General features: G+C 51.8%; 4 protein-coding genes across 4 annotated transcripts; 3 read left to right on the top strand and 1 right to left on the bottom strand.

Annotated features, from left to right (window-relative positions):
* Positions 1 to 3,096: 3,096 nt before the first annotated feature.
* HCK (Tyrosine-protein kinase HCK) lies at positions 3,097 to 4,506 on the top strand (the record flags this gene model as incomplete). Its single annotated transcript, XM_036645711.1, has 3 exons — positions 3,097 to 3,245; positions 3,328 to 4,355; positions 4,499 to 4,506. The coding sequence occupies 3 exons, from the start codon at positions 3,097 to 3,099 to the stop codon at positions 4,504 to 4,506; spliced, it is 1,185 nt and encodes a 394-aa protein (XP_036489630.1).
* Positions 4,507 to 5,732: 1,226 nt separating this feature from the next.
* On the bottom strand, positions 5,733 to 6,862 carry CGCS363_v013861 (uncharacterized protein; the record flags this gene model as incomplete). Its single annotated transcript, XM_036645710.1, has 2 exons — positions 5,733 to 6,563; positions 6,638 to 6,862. 2 exons carry the CDS (start codon positions 6,860 to 6,862, stop codon positions 5,733 to 5,735), a joined length of 1,056 nt encoding a protein of 351 aa, XP_036489629.1.
* Positions 6,863 to 7,612: 750 nt separating this feature from the next.
* Positions 7,613 to 8,943, top strand: CGCS363_v013860 (uncharacterized protein; the record flags this gene model as incomplete). Its single annotated transcript, XM_036645709.1, has 4 exons — positions 7,613 to 8,011; positions 8,092 to 8,244; positions 8,314 to 8,491; positions 8,564 to 8,943. 4 exons carry the CDS (start codon positions 7,613 to 7,615, stop codon positions 8,941 to 8,943), a joined length of 1,110 nt encoding a protein of 369 aa, XP_036489628.1.
* Positions 8,944 to 10,028: 1,085 nt separating this feature from the next.
* HDNO-0 (6-hydroxy-D-nicotine oxidase) lies at positions 10,029 to 11,730 on the top strand (the record flags this gene model as incomplete). The annotated part of the gene is made up of 6 exons (XM_036645708.1): positions 10,029 to 10,422; positions 10,481 to 10,687; positions 10,744 to 11,091; positions 11,145 to 11,314; positions 11,367 to 11,591; positions 11,650 to 11,730. The coding sequence occupies 6 exons, from the start codon at positions 10,029 to 10,031 to the stop codon at positions 11,728 to 11,730; spliced, it is 1,425 nt and encodes a 474-aa protein (XP_036489086.1).
* Positions 11,731 to 23,551: the final 11,821 nt, after the last annotated feature.

The following is a 23,551-nucleotide window of genomic DNA, read 5'->3' as shown; positions in this document are numbered from 1 at the left end:
GCAGAGTCTGTGGAGCTCTCTATGCTTGGCCCAAGAAGGACAGGCGGCAGACGGGCTTCTTTTTCAATCCGGCTCATCAGTCATGGATGAGACAACGCCTCAACCCTCATGACAATAACTTCTCGAGTGGGTGTCTGGGGAATGGTCGTACATGGTTTATCGACGGCGCCCCGGGACCGGCTTTTTTTCTGTAAAATCTGACGAAATGGGCTTGTAGAAAAAGCAACCGGCATGCACAGAGTCGCACTGCGGCACACACACTGGTGTGGATGAAGATTGCCATCATCCTGATAATCCACCTTTCGTCGTCCCCAATCCCAAGCAGTGGGTGACAAGGTTGGACAAGGGCGGCGGCGTCTGCTGTGGCCCAGCCCAGCCTCGTGAGTGAGGCAAGTCGAGTCCGTCACAATGCCATTGGCAAGTCCGGGGGTGGTTCTCTCACAAAGAGAGAATGGGAGAAGCTATCAAGCAGGGAATAACACGGCCCAGCAGTGAGGCATTGGTTCGCGGAGCCGGGTTCTGGAGGCTGTCACGAGCAGGTTGACGAGCCTCGTTTTCTTCGTAGACCCCGACGAGGCAAGGTTATCGCATGGGATCGGCAGTTTGCAGCTCTCCCCCGAGAACATGGCCCACGTCGGAGGTGAGGGTGCATTCGGCTGGCTTGGTGATGTCCAAGCCCAGGGTGCTGCAAGTTGGCTGCGAGTGCATCATCACCATGGTATTAGCCACCTTGCTCAACATCCTTCTTCGCCTTAAGGACCCGGTCGGCTGGTCTAGTGTGTGCGCATGCAAGTGACGAGAACCCGTACCCAGCTGCTCGAGACCTCTATTGGATCGGGGAGCAGCGGAACAGGATCAGTCCGAGATTTAATTGCAGCGATGTCGACCTGGGAGAATGTCACCGGCCTGGCCAGCCTCACTTTTTGGGGGTCGCGGTTTTGCCTCTAGCAGCAAAGATCGCCGCGAACACACGCCAGAATCCCACGCGGAGATTTTTATTCCTTGGAAGGCTTCCAGTTCCCAAAAAGCAAACCTGATAAACTTATGCATCCTGCTTACGCTCTTGAGACGACTCTGAAGAACAGTGCAAAAATGACAAAAAATACCCCTGCATGGCGTTTCGGCCAGAGGCCCGCGGCGGCCGGGACGTGACGGTGTTTCCAGCCCCGGAGGATGGAGGAGCAGCCAGGCAGCGCTCGTATGCACCCCGGCCGGTGCTGGCGGAGAGAGAAACACACCTCTCCAGCATGCATGGCGCGCACGCGGTGGCGACATCCGGCCTCGGGATTGATTGGATAATCTTGCATTGCGACAGCCTCATGATCTAGACCTGGTTCAGGGTCTTTGTTGGATCGTCCAAGCAATTGTCTCCAACGAACGGTCCCAGCAGCGCGGCCCCGGAAAGTGTCTTGCTTCATCAGCCATTTATTTCCAGCTCGTCATCTTGAACACCAGTGACTGAGACGATGGAGCTGAGTGGTCGGCCCGGTGCATGTTTCCGTGGATAAATCTCAGACTATTGTCGCAATTGATGAGGAGCGGAATTCTCCCAAGACAAAAGAGAAGACGATAATTCGAGGGACGGACAGTCTTCGCTAATACCCCCATGTCTTCTTGTTGGAGCTGGAGTTCGGGCCCCTTGGACCCCTTCTTTTCGCTGTAAGCCCGGTGCTTTCATCATTGTGACCACCGAGCCGGGGGGTCCCCGCGGGTCCGATCTGGATTCTGTCAAACGGCAGCCAGATCGTGTCACTCCTCTAGCCCCGGGTCGTACGACGAGATCCCAGCCGCCCGCCTCACCTCCCTCGGGAACCCGTCGATCTTAGCCCGAATCGCACTCATCACCGCCGTCTCAGGGGCGAATTCTTGGAGGCGCTCTCCAGGCTCTTGCTTGGACTTCGCGTCGCGTCCCAGGGCAACGGTAGCAACCGTTGGATCAGCGTGGTCTCGCTCCTTGAGAGTCGCGATTGTTCCATGATTCTTCGGGGTTTACAACAAGGTGGTCTCGTATCAAGACGGACTGTCATAAATGATGTCAGGGAAGCTGGACCTCTCAGTTGTGAATCACGGTCTTCGCCATGTTTGACATTGACACGGCGGGCCATAGACTTCTTGCGCATATCATCTCGGCGATAATTGTCATGTTCTCCTGCAGAGTTGGTCACATGCATGCACAGGGGCGCGTCATTTGTCGGCGCATTGTGGCTAGATCACCAGAGTGCTGCAGACTAACATTGATCTGGCCATTGAGGAGCCATCTCGCGATGCTACTCAATGTTTTATGTCCGATGTCGCCGGTGTTCAATGAACTTGGCCTCCACTGCTGTAGTCGTCAAGACTTACACCGGGAACACAAATTTCCCACGAGACTCTCAACTACACAGGATCACATTCGCAGATTTAGTGAAATGTGGGTGATCAACTATCCAATACTGGTCCAAATGCCGCATATATAATTGAATACAGAGACATGAGAAAGAGGGGGGAAACCAAGAATAAGTTGTTCAGAAACTCCGCGCGTCTTTGCGCTTGGTTTACAGCAGTAGAACCACAGCTTTGCGTGTCTTGAGCAACGGCTCCCCCCATTCAGGATGGCCTAGATGAGATGAGTTCCATGTAAAGAAGGGATGGACTGGCTGAGCATCTAATACAGGGGCGACTCACAGTCGGCTCAGTCCTCGTCCAACCGAAACTGCCGGCGAGCACTGAAAATCAGCTAGAGCGCCCTGTAAGGAGAACGGCGGGGAAACTGGGGCCTGTCGCCGGGCTTAATTCAGCCCCCAAAGGCCGCACAGGCGGCAGGAAAGGGGGCCACATTCGGTACGGTGCGCCGGGCTCACCACCTCCTTGACCACCAACGGGTTCCTTCTTGGTACGGGCAAGCTGACCGGGCCATCCTTGCCACCGAGCTGACACCCCTCATTCTCTCGCTGCACTGCGCTCAACATTTTCGAGAATTGTCTTTTGACGAAGGCGACTCCAGTCTGGGCGGGCAAGCATGGGAATACGTCGATTCTAGGCGCGACGTAGCTTCGGCACACTGCTTAGCGACTCGGACGTGGTCGAGGTCCAAAGTGCAGAACCGCAGGCGCAAACATGGCCGATGGCAACCTCGAAGACGGTTGGACGACGGTCCGCAGACAGTTCCAGGGTCACCCCGAACGTTTGCCGCCCGCCCAGCGCGAGCTCCACGAGAGAACCCAGATTAAGGAATGGGAATCATCGGACGGTCACTGGAGTGGCATGTAAGTTCAACCTCACCTGCCCTCGACCATCCCCAGTCACCTCCCTTTCACCATCATGAAGGCTGACATGTTTGCGGGACAGAGGAAAGCACCCTGCCGACTTCACCGAATCGAAAAAGCTCCACCACAAGATCACCGTGCCTCAGGACAATAGTTTAGGTTGGGGTACGTACGGTCGCGTCGAAAAGGTCACCCATCGAACGGTCTGTCTGGCGCGAAAATGGATTCAGCCGAGGCGCGGTCGCACGATAGAGATCCTCCGCGAGGAGGCACACGTCATGGAAAGGCTGGACCACGACCACATTGTCAAGTTGATTGGCACCTATACGTTTAGACAGCGGGAGCTATATCTTCTGATATGGCCAGTGGCCATCTGCAACTTGGACGAATTACTCACAGATCTCGACGATTTAAGGAGCGGCCAAGGCGATCGAGAGGATATCACCAAGAGACTCATGGCGCTGGGTCTTACCGACTTAAGTGCTATCCAGGGCAGCGTCCGCGATGCCGCCAGCCCGGGCTCAAAGGGCAAATGTCCTCTGAAGTTCCTCCAGCGCATTATGGGCTGCATCGGCCAAGCTGTTACCTATTGCCATCATTCCAACATTCGCCATCTCGATCTCAAGCCTACGAACATCCTGCTAAATCCTGAGAGAGTCTACTTGGCCGACTTTGGTATCGCTCGGGACGTGAACGACCAAGAAAAGACTACGACAATCGGCCATCAGGGGACGCCAAAATGGCGGGCCCCTGAGATTTACGACTTGAAGGACTGGTCAATGAAATCTGCCGATATCTACTCTTTGGGCCTCATCTATCTGAATATTGCCACAGCAGTGTACCATGGCAACCTGTCGGCCTTTTATACTGTGCTTGAGGACCTCTTTCCTCGCTCTCGTGCCGAAAAGCTGGAAGGGTTTCAACAACAACTGACCCTCCACGCACTAGCGACGCAGCAATTTCATGAGGCAACATCCCCGACGGTTTCTCCACGACACGTTCTGGGCTTGACCCAGAGAATGCTCTTTCTTGAACCAGGAAGCCGGCCTCGGGCAGATCAGGTGGATCATGAACTCGTCGACCTCGGTGGTATTGATCAGGTCTACCATAGTCCGTGCTGCAGAAAGAGCACGAGATACTTATCAAAGCGAATCGATAATAGGCTATCCGCGACCCATCGTGAGAACGTCAGTCTCAAAGCTGAAGTTGAGCGCCTCAAAAGGGAGAACGCGGGGTTGGTGGGTATGGATGAGACTTATAACATGCGTTTGGTGAACCAAGAAAGGTCGCACGCCAGGCACATTGAAAGCTTGACGAAAAGCTTGACGAAGCAGCTGGAAGAAGAGAGGGAAAAGCGCAGGAAAGCGGAGGGAAAGATGGCACAGGCACAGATGGATATGCAGGCAAGAAGGCATAGTCGGTCAGGCTTGCCACGGGTTGAAGCTACGCAGCAGATTCGCTCAACCAACACCCCTGAAATCGGCAGTGGTCTCGGAATTCGTATGAGGCCACAGACACATCCCATGCCTCAGACCGCCGTTCGACCACCTCCAGTATCAGCACCCTCTGCAGCTCCGTCCCGTCCTGCAGTCGTGACACGAATCCCCTCTGAACAAGCGAAAGCCTGGGTTATTCGGAACGCGGCCGTAATGTCAAGCGGCATCCCAACTCCAGCTCGTACAACGGATTCCCCGTCTCCGAACCCGCAAACGCCACCAACATCGGCGTTGCCATCCCGCAGCTCAGCGTCTCGTCTTCCCATTCTCGCAAAGATCCCGGCGACCCCGCGCACGAGCACGCCGACTCTTGCTCGCGACCCGAGCTTGACTGACAGCACGCAAGCCAGCATGTCTTCTTCGATCTTTTCACGCCGTAGCTTTGATACGACGACTGAGGCAGCGCCGACTCCGCCAGCCGTCAGTCCAGTGATCAAGAAAGATACTTTCGATATGACCGTTCGGGAGGTTCCAGCACCGCCGACGTCTAACGACGAGGCACCGAGTCCGGTGTTGTCCATTCCGCCATCCTTCTCGTCGGTCTTGTCGTCTCCGCGCACGGCAACTGTCGATCTGGCATCCGTCGCGGGCAGCGAGATTTCGCAGGAAGGCTTGGCTGCCATAAATGTGCCTTCTTTGCAGTCGTCCAAGAGCTGGGCAGCTGTGGCTGGCCAAGGGAAGGGGTTGGCCAGGATAGTCATAAGTTCTCCGTCGAAGGCAACTCAGTCGGTGACTCCGACTGCACCTGCTTCTGCTGGGCGAGGGAGAACCAGAGACCGGACGACACCTAGCTCTGGCATGTAGTAGATACACGAGGTTATGATTTATGATTGAATATGGAGCAAAAACCGGTGGAGATAATTTCCAACATAGTGTGTTCGTCGTTATGACATGATGAATGAACAGCTCCGGGCTTGATCGAGACATGGCTCAAAGGCTCTGGGCTTTGTTGGTATCATTGAATAAGATGGGAATTTACATAAACGCGTCACTATGCTTCCTCCTTGGAAGGTTTGACCGGACCAAGCTCCAAGCCCCCAAGACTCCCTTTCCATCTGTCCACTCTCTTCTTCTTGAACCTTTTCAACTTCGTCTCCTTTCTCAACTTTCGATGCTTCATGTACGGCCGAAGCTTCTCGATCACGGTCGGCACAATCCTCACCCCATGCCTCCTCGCCTCCTCCACTTCCTGGGCCAGCAGCTCCTCCTCCCCTTTAACAGCCTCAATCAGCGCCTTCGCCTTGGCCAATTCGTTCTGCCGTTCTCTGTCAATTTGCCCAATCATATGGTAGTACGAATCCTGCACCGATTGGTAGTAAGTCGACGTCGACACGCTGTGGCCCGCGCGACTATGCTGCCCCGCGGCCCTCAACTGCTCTTCCACCAAGCTATCCCACTCGTCCTCCTCCCGGGCCGCCGCATAGTCGCACTCGGTCATCTCGATGCTGACCTCATTGATCCGGGCCTTGCGCCACGTCTTGCGGCGCAAGATGTCGCTGATCACGCGCGGCTGCGGCCGCTTGTGGCGGAGGAACGTGTGCCCCTGCGCCGTGACGATGACTTGCGGGATCTTCCTCCGTCCCTCGAAGCTGTCGCGCGGCCGCGGGAACAGACGGGAGACGTACTTGGGCTCCTCTCCGTCCGCCGAGATCCTCTGGAGGACGGGTTTCGGGGGCGGGGTTGCCGGCCCGCAAGGTTTCCTTCCAGGCCGCTTTTTCGCTTCTGCGCGGGCGATGTGCTCGTTCTTTTGGCGGAGGTAGGTGATTATCTCGGCTTGTTCTTTCGACTCGGGAACTCGTGCGTTTTTGAAAAAGGTAAGAAACTGTCCGCGGGGCACCTCCCATTAGTTTCTTGCGCCGGTTTTCGAGGGAGGATTCAAGAGATCGGAATGCGCACCTTGTATCCCGCCGACAGCGCAGCAAAGATCAGCCGTGGGCTCACGTCCGCCTTGTTGCGCTGGAAGCCCCTCTTGATGAGATCCGGCACGGGGTTCTTTCCCTTCCTGCAGACATCTTGGGGAAGCGTCACCTCGCGGCCTTCCCGAAGGAGGGCGCGGAAGAGGGCTATGACAGCAATTCGGTGCCTCGAGCTGCGGGCGGCTATGAACTGCTGTTTGGGCATCGTCGTCCAGTCGAGTGTCGCATCTTGAAATTTTGGGCGGGTGGGAGCTTGGGGGGATCGAAGCTCCGTCGTGATCGGCGCTTGGGCCTCTTATCTTATCGGCAGGTCTTATCTTATCGGTGACCTTCTGACGCATTACGTAGATGCTGCCTAGGTATGTTCTCGCACACCTCAAGCCTGTTTATTTTCTTCTTCTTTGTTCTCCCAATTAATCTAACTACTTTCTACATTGAGATACCTACGGCTTCGTAGGTTTTCCGTCAAAAGTACTAGGTACTCATCGGATCCTCGTTCACAGTGCTTCCGGGAATGTGGCCTCGAGACTCGGTCCGTAGTCTGCCTAAGACAGCTGATCGACCGTAAGCCGGCACACGCATCAATTTGCCTGCAATAATGAACATGAATCAAATTAGTTTCCTACGTGAGAATGAGCTGACGCTTCCTGAAAAGGGGGAGTCAGAGTGTGCTAAGAAAGCCCACATGTTCCGACTCAGACAATTCCAAAGGACCGACGATCGGAATGTTGTCGAAACAATACCCAGACATCCTGTGGAATTCCAAAGTGATGAGCTAACGAATGAGACACATAAAAACATCGGTAAAAATAATGATAAGTAAAGCTGGATATAAGCATGGCAGGAAATAATTTCCGCCGCTCAATGATTCTGGCTCTATCGTTGCTCTCATCGTCGCTCCTCTTGCACTTACAAGTCCTCAAGAGCAATCATCCAACCAACCTCTGGAGACGCCATGAATATCCCAAAGACAACCTTGGCCTTCCTTTGGTGCTCGGGAAGCCTGCTCTTGGCCTCCGGGCTGACGCAATATCCTGCAGAGGCACCCTTCAGATTCATCAGCTGCGTGGCCCTAAGCGGCACCGACCTTGGGAGTATCTTTTACCCAAAAGCAGCCGGTATCAGCCCTCAAGCGTGCCAGCAACAATGTGCCTTGAGCGACTCTCACTTCGCAGCTTTGGGGAGCGGCGTGGATTGCTACTGTTCTCACGCCACCACTGGGCACGAGATGTATCCGGCGCTTGCTCCCGGTGCTAATGACAGCTTCAGTCTCTGCAACACGCCATGCCAGAACTTCCCAGACTATGCATGTGGCGGCACATATGGAACAAGGAAGATCTACAACATCTTCGGTGTTTGTAACCCGATCTCTCCGTCCCCTCCAGCACCGACGACGACATCAACAACATCAACTTCGAGCACCCAGGCCTCTAGCAGCATGGCTACATCCAGTTCCTCTACGGTCGATACAGCATCCAGCTCATCTTCCACCAGTCCTTCCAGTTCCGAAACAACTACCGTAGCTGCCTCCACAACATCATCTGCAACGTCATCTACACTACCGTCTTCAGCTTCCTCGACGACATCGTCTGTGCCATCATCTGAGTCATTATCTTCTACAACATCATCCACAGCATCATCCACTGTTTCATTGAGTGGAACCTCCACGGTGACAGAGAGCAGTTCGACAACAACTCCTTCTGCGTCAGAGACTCCAGGCACTTCCAGCTCTTCAAGTGTTTCGGTTTCTGCAGTCGCCACTACCAATACACTTTCTTCCAGTTCCCAGAGTTCTGCGATCACGACGACTTCACAGTCGACGTCAATCTCTACTGTTTCACCGCCCGCTAGCATCTCAGCTTCAATCTCGCCATCTTCAAGCCATATCACTCAGTCCGGAAGTCAGTCGATCGTTCCCACCTCTTCATTGAGCCAAACCAGAAGCACAAGCACATCTACAGGGTTTCCTACCATATCTCCGCCATTTTTAATGACGAATTCCTCTTCCACTATATCTCCCACCAGCCTGATTCCACCACCTTCGAGTTCTTCCGCCAGCTCAAGCGGCACCTTCAACCCGCCTTCATCAGGCGGGCCTTCATCGGGAACAGGGAGTTCAATTGCAAGCTCGGTTGTTGGCACCACTTCAATACCCCAATTAGGCCCCTCCAGCTCATTTTCTGGCACTTCGCAAACTCCAGTGTCACCTTCAGAGTCTCGGCCGGTATCCTCACCAGGAATGCCAGGATCGTCGTCTTCTGCCCTAAGTTCAATCGCAACATCTAGCCCGTTCTCGACAGCATCTGGAAGCCCATCCTCCAACGGTCTGGTAGCATCGTCTGGGTCGAGTCAGGGTACACCGACTATTACACCAGGTTCTACTGCGACGTTTACCACCAGCTCACCTCTTGCATCCACTAGCAGCTCGCAGATTCTGGTCAACGTTCCCGTTGTTTTCACCATTATTCCTCCTCCTCCAGCAACCTCAAGCGCTGCTTGAAAGACCGCACGGCAGTGCGTTATGCCGAGTCTGTACCCACAAATTCACAGGAAACTTCCAAAATCAACCTTGGTGGGAAGGAATTCTTGTTTAATTTCACTTCAATCAGAATCACTTGACAGTGCGAACCAAAACCAACTTGTTTGAAAGTAGAAACTATGACCTATCCATTCAAGGGAAACGTGGAACCTAACATCACCGCAGCATTCCACAGCTGACAGAGTACCAAGCCCGATCCCACCCAGCGGGAATAAATAAGCTTAAAGTCCGCAGTATGACTCTAAGTGGACACAGTCGCACTTCGTGAAAGCGAGGGGCATGAGTGGCTCAAGCCACAAGGTTCGTCCGGCCTCGGCCGCTGTAACCGACCGTTGAACCGGATGGTAACGGACTTGATGTATGGGGTTGATCCGAAACGTCTGAAAATAATTGTTGTGGTCTAGATTGAATTGAGGGAAGGTATCCATTTTACGTCATTTCTTAGGCTCGCAATGAAGGCCGCTGGTGACGGAGCCGTACGGCATCGGAGTTTCACGGAATTTCCTCGTCTGAAGACCGATGTCCGACGCGAACTACGCAAACCAATGAACTGCAGCTCCTCCCATTATCAATGTCGTAACATCTGACATTCGTGGATTCTAACGTTAGCTAAATTATTCGAAAATAAAGCAATTATTAATTTCAACGCAGCTCGCCTCCAGATATTTGTCGCGAACAGCGACCACAACTAACCAAGTTCCATTCATATCTTCTACAAAAGGTGTGAGAAACACCCCGTTCGTCTGATCATTCTACTATCAATAACTCTTCTTCCCTCGAGGTGACTGGCTGGGCATCATCGACTTCCCCGCCTTTCTGAACCATCAACACCATGTCCTCCGAAGCTCACGCGAAAACGCTTCAGGCCTTAGAGCCTCTGATCCAACTTCTGAGTCCGGGCTCTATCTTGACTCCCAAAGATGAGGCTTATACGCATCACTCCGAGCCGTTTGCAATTCAAAAGCAGCAAAACCCCGCGGTCGTCCTTGTTCCGGGCTCGGTCAACGAGCTTTCGGAAATCGTCCGCTTTCTTTACGCCTCGGACCTGGATTTCGTCATCCGAGGCCATGGGTTCAAGTCGCCGTCGGCTAAAGACGTCGTGATCAGCATGATGAACTTCAAGGACATCAGCTACGATCCAGTCAAGAAAATCGCTACGGTTGGTGCAACTGCTACCTGGTCAGAGGTGGTGACATACATGGATAAAGTCGACCCGGAATACTCCGGTAAGTAATATTCATCTGTAGGTACCGTCCCGAAGGAGTATTCGCTGACGTTGCAAAGTACCTGTGGCTCGCACTCCAGCGATTGGTGTCGCTGGGGCTATCCTGAATGGCGGTATTTCTTGGATGTCCACCGAATATGGCTGCATTTGCGACCCGGTCAACTTCCTCGACGCGGAGGTTGTCAAGTATGACGGCACCGTCGTTATGGCATCTCAAGAGCCTGATCTCTTGTGGTCCCTGAGAGGTAGTGGCGGTGGCTTTGGAAGTGAGTCAATCATGAAAAGATGAAGCCGTCTAAGTAACGACTAATAAAATTCGTAGTCATCACCAAGGTCATGCTTCGGGCCCATCAGTATCCAACAGATATCTGGTCCGGCCTGGTTATGGTGCCACGCAAATGGTTACCGCAGTTGATAGACGAGATGGTTGAGTTCAACCACTCAGTGCCCCACCCCAAAATTACCTATTTCATGTACCTGCTGCCCGAAAGACTTCTTCACACAATTCTAGAACAGGAAGAGCCGGACGCTGGGGACGCGGTGATTTTCCACGTGTATGATGCACTTGGGGAGAAGCATGGTCGAGCAGCGTTTAGCTGGGTGCTTGATAAACCCGGCGCTATTGACCGAACCAGGATCACCAACATGAAGGGTGTCGTCGACATGCAGCGTAAGTTCGCGCCTGGTCATACTGGAGGATTTGTACTAAGTAATGCTTACCAGGAAACGCCGCCGTCCTTCGAGGCAAGATGAAGACATTGTATGCGCCGATGGCTCTCCCCGACGTGGATCGAGACACTTTGAATCGAGCAGTTGCATTTTACGACAAGCTAGGGTCTCTGGATAAATCCATTCAGGACATCTCTAGTGTAATTTTTGAATGCCTTTTGCTGGTGAGCCCACTCTAGCGAAGCACATGTCCCTAACTAACATTATGCATGAAAGCGCCCTCCAATTGGAGGCACCGCCGAAGTTGCCTGGCCTCGGGCTCCAGGTCTGCACCATCTCTTGCTCCTCATCGCAAGCTGCCCCGGAGATGGTACGAAAGAGCAGGAAGAGCTCCTTCGGAAGATTTCTATCGATGCGCCTAAAGAGGTTTTAGAAGATAAGCTTGGCATAGCGGAGGTTAACCCTGCTGGTCTCGAACTTGATTATCACAGTGCCAAGGCAGTAAGACCAACTCCACAGTCACCGTATGACTCCGCCATCAGCACTAACATCGCGATAGGTGTACAGAGAACATTACGAGAAGCTACTTGGGCTTAGGAAATTGTATGACCCGAAGTCACGGTTCAAGTCCTTCTTCTAGTTGGACAATCTGGCGGCTGAGCTCGCTTGTGCTAGTCTCGATTTTGTTAATTAACTTGCTCCAAATGTCGTCTCTTTGTTCTTGGGGTCTTCTTGCAGTCAACAATTTGCTGTTCAGATGAGAGTGTGCCAGATGTGATGCGATATGATGTCATTTAAGCTGGAATCATTCACATCTCTGAGAGGTTACGAGATAGAGTCTCTCGGTCATTGCGTGTTCGCCGAGACCGATGATGTAATGTTACGGAACGCAAACGAATTAAAGAACTCTTTCGGGACCGGCGGCTTATATCGACCACAAGACATTGGCAACCGCACCATAGTTGGTCCCAACCTCTCTTCTTCTGATAATATAATACTCACAAGATGACCAGATCTTCCTCCTCCCATATCTTCTAGAAGGTGGTCAAAATGAGATCTATGCAAAACCAATGGCTAAGCACAAAACTAAGGCTATATAGTATTGTAGGGAGAGGCGTAAACATTGCGCCACATGTTGTCCAGCATGCACTTTCCAATTACCGTGTCCGCTGCTGATGTCTGGATTCTGTAATAAATCCATTTGAACTCCGCCGCGTCGACACAGCCCGTTTTGATCGTCCTGCGATATGTTCAGCAGCTAATAGTAGCGGCCTGTCGCAGGTCACCGGCCGTACTAGCAAGGATGGACGACGATCCGGGCCTCCGCGGCTTGCCGCGTCTCCACCATACGAGCGACTCGGGTCCATTCGCATGATGAGACGAACTCTAAAAAAATAATCTGCTATGGAAAAGACTTGTCTGCTCACCGAGAGACCCCTGAATTACGGCTTCGACTTCGTCACTTGGGTAGATAGGAACTGCCGGGAGGAATCCACTCTCATGGGTCTTGCGGCGACTCTATTGCCATATCTATCTTTGACCCCGGAGAACCTTTCGAATGTCATGATATTTTTCGTTCACTAATCGAACCACAACTTGCTGACTGGGACCATGTATGCACGCATCTCAGTCTTTTTGTCTGCCATCCTCGCGACACAAGCGGCGGGCTTGCATCCTGTTCGGGATAGGTTGCCCGCTAACCACGCAACGAACGATCTACATGACGGAACAACTCACGAGCGGGCCTACGGAGCACCCAGTTCACCGCGATCAGAACCTATTTTCACCATTCATCGTGGACAAGAGAACGACACCGCAGCCCTAATCCAAAAGGGAGATTGTGTATTCAGCGCATGGGATGAGCTCTACATTACCGATTTCCTTCAAGAACAGCTGGGTTATCTGTCGACGAGCGATCACTGCTGGATCATCAAAGGTGTTCGAGGACTGCAGGAACTCTTACGTCGAAACATTACTGCCAACCCGCTCAACAATGTCACCATTCCGACTTGCGTTTCCCTCAATATCACCAGTAAAGGGAACTCATTTTCCATTGACTTCTCAACAAACTCTTATGAAGTCAACGGGGTTGCCGAAGACACTTTCGTGCTTCTCACCTACGTCCACCGTGAGTTTTCCAACCCTCTGGATAAACTTTTGACTAAACATTCTCTATTTAGTTGTCTGTATGACTGCCGCATTCTTTCTGGCGTATCCCATAATTCTCGTTCTGGCATCAACTCCCAGCTTGTGTATTATGATCGATCGTCCGCTCCAAGAACCAACCAAAGCCAAGATTGATCGATGGCAAACAATCTTCCAGACTTTCGTATTCGCGCCTCTTATGATTGGGGGTCTCGTTACTGGCATCATCGGGATGGGGACATCAGACCATGCTAGGACAGAGCACGGTGTAAGTTCCATTTCACGGATGCCTTGGACTGAGTTAACAGTTAACTGACATTCATGCATCAGATTGTCGGTTACATCACAATAGGCCTGGCGGCAATAGTCGTTCCGCTTTACCTGTACCAACGACGACTCAGCTCACGGCCAGACCTGACGTTCTACATGTATCGAAGGATGAAGTTCATCAACGCTCTGGACTTTATCGTATGCCAAGCGATCCTCGTGATATCCGGCTTTGCACTTCCGGACGGCATTGACGACTTTGGTGTGATGACTTTGTGTGGCACAAACACAATCTCAACATCATTGATATTCTCTCTGGGTATGATCGTGTCCTTTGTATGGAACTGTGCTATGGCAACCATGACAGTGCAATGGCTACTTGGCCAAAGACTTCAAGGAGGAACTTTTCGGGATAGGGCACCACCATGGATGTTGAAGGTTCTGCGAAAGAGGTCGATCTAACATGTTTCAACGATTGACGAAAAATAGATTGCATTATATATAGATAATTGGCGGCAGCTCCTGTTGGATCGAGGCTTGTAAGCAGCAGGCAATTGGATTTGATCGTAGATGTAGACTACCTTTCAACTTTGCCCCGGTTTTCAGCACGACGGTACCCCCTAGCTTTGAACATACGCAGCATCAGCGTTTCACCTGAGAGCGCTGGAAATTCTTTTTCTTGAATACTTCGAATCCTAGAGCCAAAAACATCCATAGCCACAACGATTTAGTTGTCTTATGTCTTTCTTTCCGGATTGGCCTCTCTTCTAGATTGGACTGGTGTCAAACTCACTGATGCGCTCCGCATATTGACTTGAGAAGACGTCCTCCAAGTTTTGAAGCATGCGCTGAGAAACATGATGAAGGTGTTGTTTCACGTCTGCCAACGAAGCAATACTCGCATACGTCTGTTGATGATGTAGTTCACTGTGCTTTGCAGTGTGTCCTAACAGGGTGAATCCACGCTATTTTTCTCAATGTATAAGACCTCTATTTGCTATGCAGCCGCAGACCAAATTATTTGATCACATCGCTCGACGTCGACAAATGAATGATGCCAGTCTCAGTAAGATGTCCGAGTAAGCAATGCTAATTTAAGCATATCATCGTGTGCCGAGCACGTGAGAAGTTTATGTAATTTGAGGATGGGCGTTGACCCGGAGCAACTGGTGTTGCTGCCTTGAGTCCCCGTACCGAAGCTGAGGCGCATGTTGAGCTCACCTACAACAATTCCTGCATATTTTGAACCGGCGAGCTTTACTTGAATTTTGGGCTGCCTCGTGTTTCTTTTCCTGATTGGCGCGCCGGTCCGGTCGGTGATTATGGGGCCGTGATAATGCGGGGTCCGGGTCTCCGCGGACGCGGCCAGGCCGCCCGCGGAACAAGGTCCACGTAATCAGAATGACGATGGCAAAAGCTATGGCTTTTTGAAACACTTGAGAAGACCGGTTCATTTATTAAGGTAAGTTTAGTGATCAATAAATATTTGATGGATTGCATATGCTTCCTCGGTACGATGAGCTTTTCACTGCCTGAATAGGATTCCAGCATGTTCAAAATGACTGGGTTTGTCCGAGTTGATCGGAGCTTTTTACAACCCTTGAATATCGGCTGATACCCGTGCCATTTTTAATACGCTCCTATCGAAATCTGCATACTCGATAGCACCTGAAGCATAAGCTTGTTCTGGATGAGCTCTACGCACTTGACTGTGTCAATAGCCTCTCAGCATCAATGGCTATACCTGGTCCTTGCCGCAAGTATCCTCGCAGATTTAGAATGATAAACAGTTTTCTCACGGACTAAAGCTCTCCCTATTATCGGGAATCTTCTCAATGTCGACTTCAATTATCCCTTAGGATCGCTCATCCAGAAAGGGAAGGTCTATGGTATACAAACTTCTACACAATCATCCACGTGTCTCGGTAACAGGTAACTTCAGGGCCTATATACACCATGAATTTTGCTGGCCAGAAGTTCATCTACGTATGCAACTACGATATCGCGAAAGAGCTTTACGATGGTGCAAGATTCCACAAGATCGTGACTTCTGGAGTCGCAAACCTTCGTTATGCCGCTGGAAACGGTCTCTTCACGGCGCAAGTAGATAACCATGAGTGGGAGATTGCCCACCGCGTACTCCTTCCGCACTTCGGCGCTTCAAAAATCAGGAATATGTTTCCCTGTATGATCGACATTGCAGAGCAGCTGTGTCTCAAATGGTACGCCAAATGCACCGCAAGGAAGAGGAAGCCCTAATCAGATTTAACCAGGGCGCGTTTCGGGCCAACAGCCTTGATCAACGTTGCCAGCGACTTCACACGACTTACACTTGATACTATAGCGCTCGGTACTATGAGTTTTCGCTTCAACAGTTTCTACTTGGGTGATCGTGTCCATCCCTTTGTGGAAGCCATGACAGCTGTCCTCGCTGAGGCCGAAACTCAGTCAGGGATACCGCCGTATCTGAGCTTTCTGCGTTGGATCTCACAAGCAAAATTCTTCAAGAACATCAACTTCATGACTCAGACTTGCAGGGAGATTATTGATGGCAGGCGAGATGCGGTCACGGACACTCCAGACCTACTTGATGCCATGTTAACTGGACGAGATGCAAAGACAGGAGAGGAAATGACAGAGGAGTCCATCATCAACAACATGATCACTTTTCTCATTGCTGGTCACGAAACAACCTCAGGTTTACTGTCGTTCGTATTCTATTACCTTCTGGAAAACCCCGAAGTTCTTCGCAAAGCACAAGACGAAATCAACTCCGTGATCAGCGGCAACCGAGTATCGGTAGATCATTTGCAGCAACTTCCATTCATCGACGCAATACTTAAGGAAACACTTCGTTTAATGCCGACAGCACCTGGCTTCTTTGTCACTCCTTCCAAGACAGAAACCTTGGGAGGCAGCTATGTAGTCCGCGAAGGCGAGCCGATTCTGGCAATACTCCATCTCATCCAAAGGGACCCTTCCGTTTGGGGGGAAGATGCCGAGGAATTCAAGCCTGAGCGGATGCTCAAGCACAACTTTGACAAGCTTCCAAAGAATGCTTGGAAACCTTTCGGGAATGGTAAACGTGCTTGCATTGGCAGAGCCTTCGCCTGGCAGGAGGCGCAGCTGGCAAGTCCACCTTGTCCTTGAGTCTTAGACTTCGAGTTTCTTTTCACCTGATGCTAATAGAAGAGCAGATTATTTCCATGATTCTACAGAATTTCGAATTAAGTAAAGGGGATTTGGAGTACCACTTGAGGGTAAAGAATGGTCTTACAATCAAGCCGGAGGGTTTCACGATGCGGGTGAAGTTGAAAAAGGGCAAGCGTGCTACTTCTCTCTTTCCTCCAGCCTAAGATGCCATTTCACTGTCAACCTTTGTGGTGGATATTTGTTTAATTTCGCGATGATATTCACACGTTCGCTAAGGTTTTCGTGTCCCTCGTGCAACATGAACAGAGACGTGGCGGCATCGGTCGATGCAAAACATCGCTTGCGTGGTCAGGCATAGTCTGTGATATTACTCTTTAATTCTCTCTTTGACATAATAATCTTCAAATCGTCTGTCGAAGCACATCACAGATAACTAGACGAAGAGATGGCGATATCCGCTGGCAAGTCGCCAAATGTTCTCGGTATCAAAAAGATTTGCTAGACTCTTGGCTCACAGAAAAATACGCAGCATCTAGATGCCCGTGGAAAAGTACCCAGAGTCAGGGATCGGAGCTCGATCTAACTTGAAATATCCAGGTTGGAGCAACTGGAAAACCTGCTGCGGGTCGTACTTCTTGGAAATGCTCTTCAACCTGGCCTTGCTTTCGGCACCGTAACTGCTGATGACGTCTTGATACTGGCTGGCATAGTTCATGTAGATGTAGTTACTGTTGGTTCCGCGAGTCTTAGCCTCGGCGGTGACTTGCTCAAGGATGTCGGACATGAACTGGTACACCGTAGCATCGTCCTCGATGTCGTCCCACATGGCGCAGAGTTGCAAAATGTAAATCGACCCATCTTCAGCATTGAGGCCCAGTGCGTTACCGCCGTTCTTCGCCATGGCCTCCATCTGGGGGACTGTGATTCCCTGCGTCGCAAGAACTGGGATCATACCAGGGATGTCTGCGACCTTGTGCACGTTTTCATAGAAAAGGTCTCTTGCAAAAGCAAATAAATCTGGGTCCGCTTGGGTGGTGATCATGTAATATACCTCACGCAAGCCCGGAGGACTGTCATTCATAGTCTCCTGGCCCCACTCGTGAAGGATGCGGTTTTTTGTTGTGTCTGACACCGACTCGATGGCGTTGAAGTCGGACCAGATGGTAGCATTGCCACCGTCAGGCTCGGAATAGTAAAGTGCAGGGATCGCAAACTTGTTGCCTCCAGAGTAAGCCCAGACAATGTATAATCCTGCCTTCGGGTCATCGGCAGAGTTGGCGAGAATGTTTGTGAACGCTTCCGTGACCTCTGGAAACTTGTCTTCGGTGTAGGTGCGAGAGCCTCCCCACATCTGCCCTCCAGGAAGCGGGATAGTGAAGAGGTTGAAGCTCACCACCAGGCCGAAGTTGTTGCCACCACCGCGAAGGGCCCAGTAGAGATCCGGAAATTGGCTCGGAGTCGCTCTAACGATTACCCCGCTAGCAAGGACGACCTGTTTAACTCTTTTGTCAACTCGGTAAAGCTCCATTTTGTTACGTTGTCCACGTACGTCGTAACTTGCGACATTGTCACATGCCCAACCATAGAGATTGGAGAAGTACGAGATTCCGCCTAGCATTGGTTAGTGCTAAGTTATCGCGGTTTGGAGGGTTTCCCAGATAGACCTACCTCCGGTGGTCAATCCTCCAACTCCAATGTTGTACAAGCGTCCGCCAACCACGGTCAGATCAGACTTCGTAAGCTGCTGATAGACGTCACCCCAGATATTGCCAGGCTGAATTGATGCAATGGTCTTGTCAGCAGATAACGTAATATCTCTCATGTTCATGAAAGAAACTGTGATTCCACCCTCAATATTCGATGCGCCTGCCATCGCAGCATGTCCACCACTCTTGGCTGCGAAGGGACATTGGGTCAGACGAGACAGCAGTACCACGACCGAGACTTGAGCCGGCTTGGAGGGCTTGACGATGCAGTAAGGAGTCACCTCAGCTTGATTTGATGACCAGTATGAGGCTGTGAAGTTGGTGAATGCTCCCTCATTTCTGGTCTCGACAGCGTCATCGCCAAAGATGATCTTGAGGGAGTTGCACTAGGACGTGGATTAGATACCTTTGCTGTTTCCCGGTGAGTTGTGCCTTTTGTTCTCACCGCAATGGAGCATCCTAGATCGGATCGTTTGCTCAGCTCACTTAGGCCCGGGAGCTCATTGACGTCGACACCTTGCCCTAGGAGCGCTTCAGTGACATTGAAGTCGAAAGGCTCCACCACGGAGGCGACATCTGTTGGCTCCTGTGCAGAGATCGAGGTGGTTAGGCTGAGGGCCAAGGCCGAAAGGAAAAGAGGTCTCGACGAAGGCATTCGATCTAGATGAAACTGTATGCTGTGACGAGAGATGCTCAGAACGTGGGAGAGTGGCCCTCGAGTGGGATGAGAACGAGCGAGCTTGTCTGTGCAGCAAGAAAGTGTTGGAACTGGGATACGGGGTGATTTAATGCGACCACTTGCAAGCAATTGCCAGGGCGCTGCTGTGCCTGGACTCTCCGCAGTACATAGTAATGAATTGCAGGTGCTGCGGGAAGTGCAGCAATAATATCAACCCTTGCTTCAAACGCAGTCGTACCACCGTTATCAACTTACTCTCCAGGGTGTCAGTTCCCACCAAACACCAAGGTCTCTGCTTCTTGAGGTTAGCTCAAAATTTGCAAATGCGACTGCGGCAAGCAGTTCCGATCTTCCGCTACAGGAAAGGCTGCGAGGACTTAAAATGAGGCAAAACGTCCGTCTAGGCAGTTGGTTGGAACGGTCTCGTTGTCGAACACAATCTAATAAGCGGGCTCCTGCAGCTCTATCCCAGTCTCCGGCGTCTTCTCCGAGCACGATCTCCGTGATTGGGAGGGCCTTTGCGAGAGCCAAGACATGCGGGATCTCGGTTGTCTGCACGAGCAACCAACAAGTTCCAACAGTGAGAAAGTTCTGCGAATCACCAATTGGTTGACAAATATGTTGTGGAGACTAACCCTGCATTTCTCCAGGGGTTGGCATTTTCTCTCTCCTTCCAAGTACTGGTGAGTTTTCAAAAGCGTGGGCTGATTTTATTCCGTTAATTGCCAGGGCGAGGAAAAGTGGTGTCTCGATCAACCAACCCAAAAGACGCGTGTATTCCGCTTCAATCAGTGAAGACGACATGTGGCTTGGGAATGTTGAACTGCCCAATATATCGGTTGCGGAACCGGCCCAGCAACCTAGTCGAATGTTTAGTGCCAACCATCCTCGCAACACGGGTCCATTTTCATCGACGGATGTTAAGTCCCATCCGGTGAGGACAAGCCACGCACTCACTCAGAAACAAAACGAGCAACTACTTGTTCTTGAACAAAAAATACTCGGATGAATGGTGTCTTTCATGCTGGTGGTGCATCGTGAAGTATGTGACGAGTAAAGAAGCGGGATCATGCAGGCGACAGATGCGCCTCGCTCCAGGTTCCCGGTCAAGGGTTCCAGTAGACAAATTACAGTGTCATTGGTATTTCCCTGTTTCGGCCAGACATGATAAAAGCTCGTTAATATGTGCTCGACTGACCATTGGACCGCCAAACAGCTGTGCCGCGGACATGCTTGGCTGGTCGAATCTGCCATGGTCAGGTTCGCGTGGCGAGACAGCCGAAACTTGTTGGAAGTTCGGTGTCTTTCCAAAGTGGCAGAGTAAAGGCAGCAAAATATGGCTTGGGGGGATAAAAGAGCGGACAAATAATCAAGATTACGCAAGCCGCCGTGTTGGATTTGCTCGTCCCGTTTCTGCAAACCTCGACTTCGTTTAGCATGGCTACTGAAAGGCCTGAGCCTGTCTCTACACCGGTATCGAGGGCTTCTATTCGAAATACAGGGATCGCCTTGATCATCTTGACCACGATCATTGTCGGCACCCGCGTGGTTCTCGCGGTGATCAATCAGAGAAAGTTCCTCCCCGAAGATGGCTGGCTCATTGCTTGTTACATATTCTTCATGGTCCTAGCTATTCTCTACCTCTTCATTGTACCGGCCTTTTTTAGGTTGACGGACCTGGCTGCCGGACTGATCGAACCCTACGATACGGCGACGGAAGATGCCCTCTTTATCCAGAAAGGCCTATTTACCGTGTCCGCCAGCCTTTGGTTCTGCTTATGGTCGGCCAAATTCTCCCTCTTATGCGTTTACAAGAAGCTCTTGGACAAGTTACCGTTCTACATCCAGCTATGGTGGATCTTGGTCGGATTCTGCGCTCTGGTACGTCTGACTGTACTAGCCGCTCTCGTTGAATATCGTTTACTCACTAGTATTTTGGGAAGACACTGGTTGGTACCATCATCTCACTCTTCCTCGCTTGCTCTAGCATGGAAGCTTGGTTCTCCGTTGGGGCATGCACCACCCCCCGAGACGTGGTTGCTGCCGCAGTCAGTATGTGGTTTGCGTATGGTGTAGACGTCTTGACAGACCTGCTCAGTAAGTCACTTCCACCTTTTCCGTAAAAGTTCAAACTAACTCGGAGCCAACTTATAGTCATGCTGCTGCCTCTGCGTCTCATAGCGAGGTTGCAAATGCCTCTCTCGCGGAAGTTCAGCATCGCAACGCTGTTTTGTCTGGGATGGGTGTGCATCGCAGCATCGACCGTCCGTGTCACACAGATTGGCAACAACGGAGCTCAGCCTACGGTTCCGTGGCTTGCTCTTTGGGGAACCATTGAATCAGCCATTGGCAAGCTACGACGTATCCCTGACATTCAGAACAACGCGCTAATTCTCTAGATTCAGCCGTCATCATAGTAACCGGTCCGGGTCTGTATCGAACAGCGAAGCTGTATTCAAAGAGTCGACAGAAGTACTATCTGGACGAGTCGAACTCCAAGGGAAACTACTCGAAGAGTCGGAGCAACGGAAGAACGGTCGATGACCAGGATGTTCAGCTCAAGTCATACCCTCGAACAAACATTGCCCGCGCTGAAGCTAGTAGCAGCAGCCAGGAAGAGCTCGTATATCCGGGGAAAGTTGACGGGATCATGGTGACGAGGGGGATCATGGTTGACCGGTCAGGGGAGTCAAGGGAATAGACGGTTGATAGCACCCCTTGCTGCTTTCTATACGCCAGTCTTTGCTGCCGCCAAGGTGCATGCTGAAACAAGCACCTTTTGAAACTTTAGCACTGTAGTGGGCACTGTTGCCATTCTCGACGGAGATACCCAGTAACATAGCTATAAAAACACATCGAATATTTCACGCTTGAAAAAAAGAATACTCTCTTCCTCTGACTGCTAGATTCCACCTCAGAGGCGCTGCGACACAACGACACAACGACACAACACCACCGCCCGCACAATGTCATTACACCCACGAAACTTTCGCTCGCAAAGGCGCGACGCGCAGATATATTCCCAGCTTCACTGGTACACCCTTCCTTACGAGATCCGAATCATGGTTCTGGGACACTTGGCTAACCACAACGTCCAGAAGGCCGAGCGAGCATCATGGCCCACCATTTGCGCAGAATGGCGCGACTTCTTCGAGAGCCGCGCCTTTGCGTGCCTCACGCTCAAAAGGGTCGACGATATTCGTGGCTTCTCGCGTCTCGACCGCCATCTACGAGACAAGGTCAAGAGAGTCAGATTACACGTCCCACTAATGCGATTCAACTGCACACAGTGCGACGAGCCCGAGGATACGCAGGAAATCATAGCGAACAACATGGCGTTCAGCGGCCTGCTTCTCGCGCTGCTTAATATCTTGGCAAGCTGGCAACGAAGAGAAGATGGGGGACTCGCCCTCGAGATCAGCGCAGCGTCACCGAGCGATACACAACACTACTTTGCGTCGTTTCGGACTACGCGGGAGTTTTTAGACAATATCATACGTCACTTTTATGAGAGACGCCCAATGAAGCCGCTGAACATACGGGGTGCCAAACAGAGGATACTTGGGAACCCACTCGACCTCTACACGGCCTCCGACCCCCCAGAGCGCATTTACCGGGGCTTAAAGTTGGGGACCGAAGGGCTTACAGTGCCCGCAATCACCCAATTCATCGTCAACCGGGAGTCACGCCGTGCTCTGAGCGAAGGGGCAATTCAGCGTGTGTTTGAGTATCTTCCAAGCCTCAAGACCGTCACTTGGGAGCCGTGGAGCGGAACAGTCGCAGAGAGCCAGTGGCCTCGTGAGCTGGCTAGCTTGTCACTGCTCGCAAATCTGCCGGCTACGGTCCGAGACTTGACCCTTTGGGAGTGTTGGCAAGAGCCGACAGACATCGGACATGAGCATGAAGATGCTTCACAAAGCAGACCTGCTGGCTGGCATGCGTTTCTCTGGAGGAGGAAAGAAGAGAGAACGCGTGAATTCAGTACTTCGCAACTCATGGCTGTGATTGCGGCGGAGAAGATGACGGGGCATCGCCGCATGGCCTTGACCGCGGCGTATGCTTGCCGCAACCTGTCTTCTTTCAACGCAGCCGGCATTATTGACGCAACGGCCTTCTTTCAAAATTTGGTGTTTCTGGCCGAAGCACAGCCGCGACTGACCTGGTGCAACCTCACAACTATTGCCTTGAAAACTCCACAGGTTCTGTGGCGCGACTCGAGAGAGGGGTTGTTCTGTGCGGCTAGGGATGCTGCCGCGCTTATGCCTCAGCTTCGGGTCATGGAGCTGTGGGATGTGACCGCGAATGCCGGGGCCGTGTTCCGCTTCAGAGTGCTTGAACTGGAGGCAGAGCTGGTGCTGGAGACGACGATAGGGGCTCAGCTGAGCGACAAGGTTCGTGAGCTTTGGGGCAAGATGGCGTGGCAGCGGAGAGGGAAACAGATGATTGTAAGTGTACGAGTTCTCGGTCAAGATGCCACGAGGGGATCACGGAAGGGCTTCTTTCAGCGTCTC

The sequence above is a fragment of the Colletotrichum siamense genome, assembly GCF_013390195.1.
Source record: "Colletotrichum siamense strain Cg363 chromosome Unknown KSG_Cg363_contig09, whole genome shotgun sequence".
Lineage (NCBI taxonomy): Eukaryota > Fungi > Ascomycota > Sordariomycetes > Glomerellales > Glomerellaceae > Colletotrichum > Colletotrichum siamense.
This window is presented reverse-complemented; position numbering and strand designations above follow the sequence as displayed.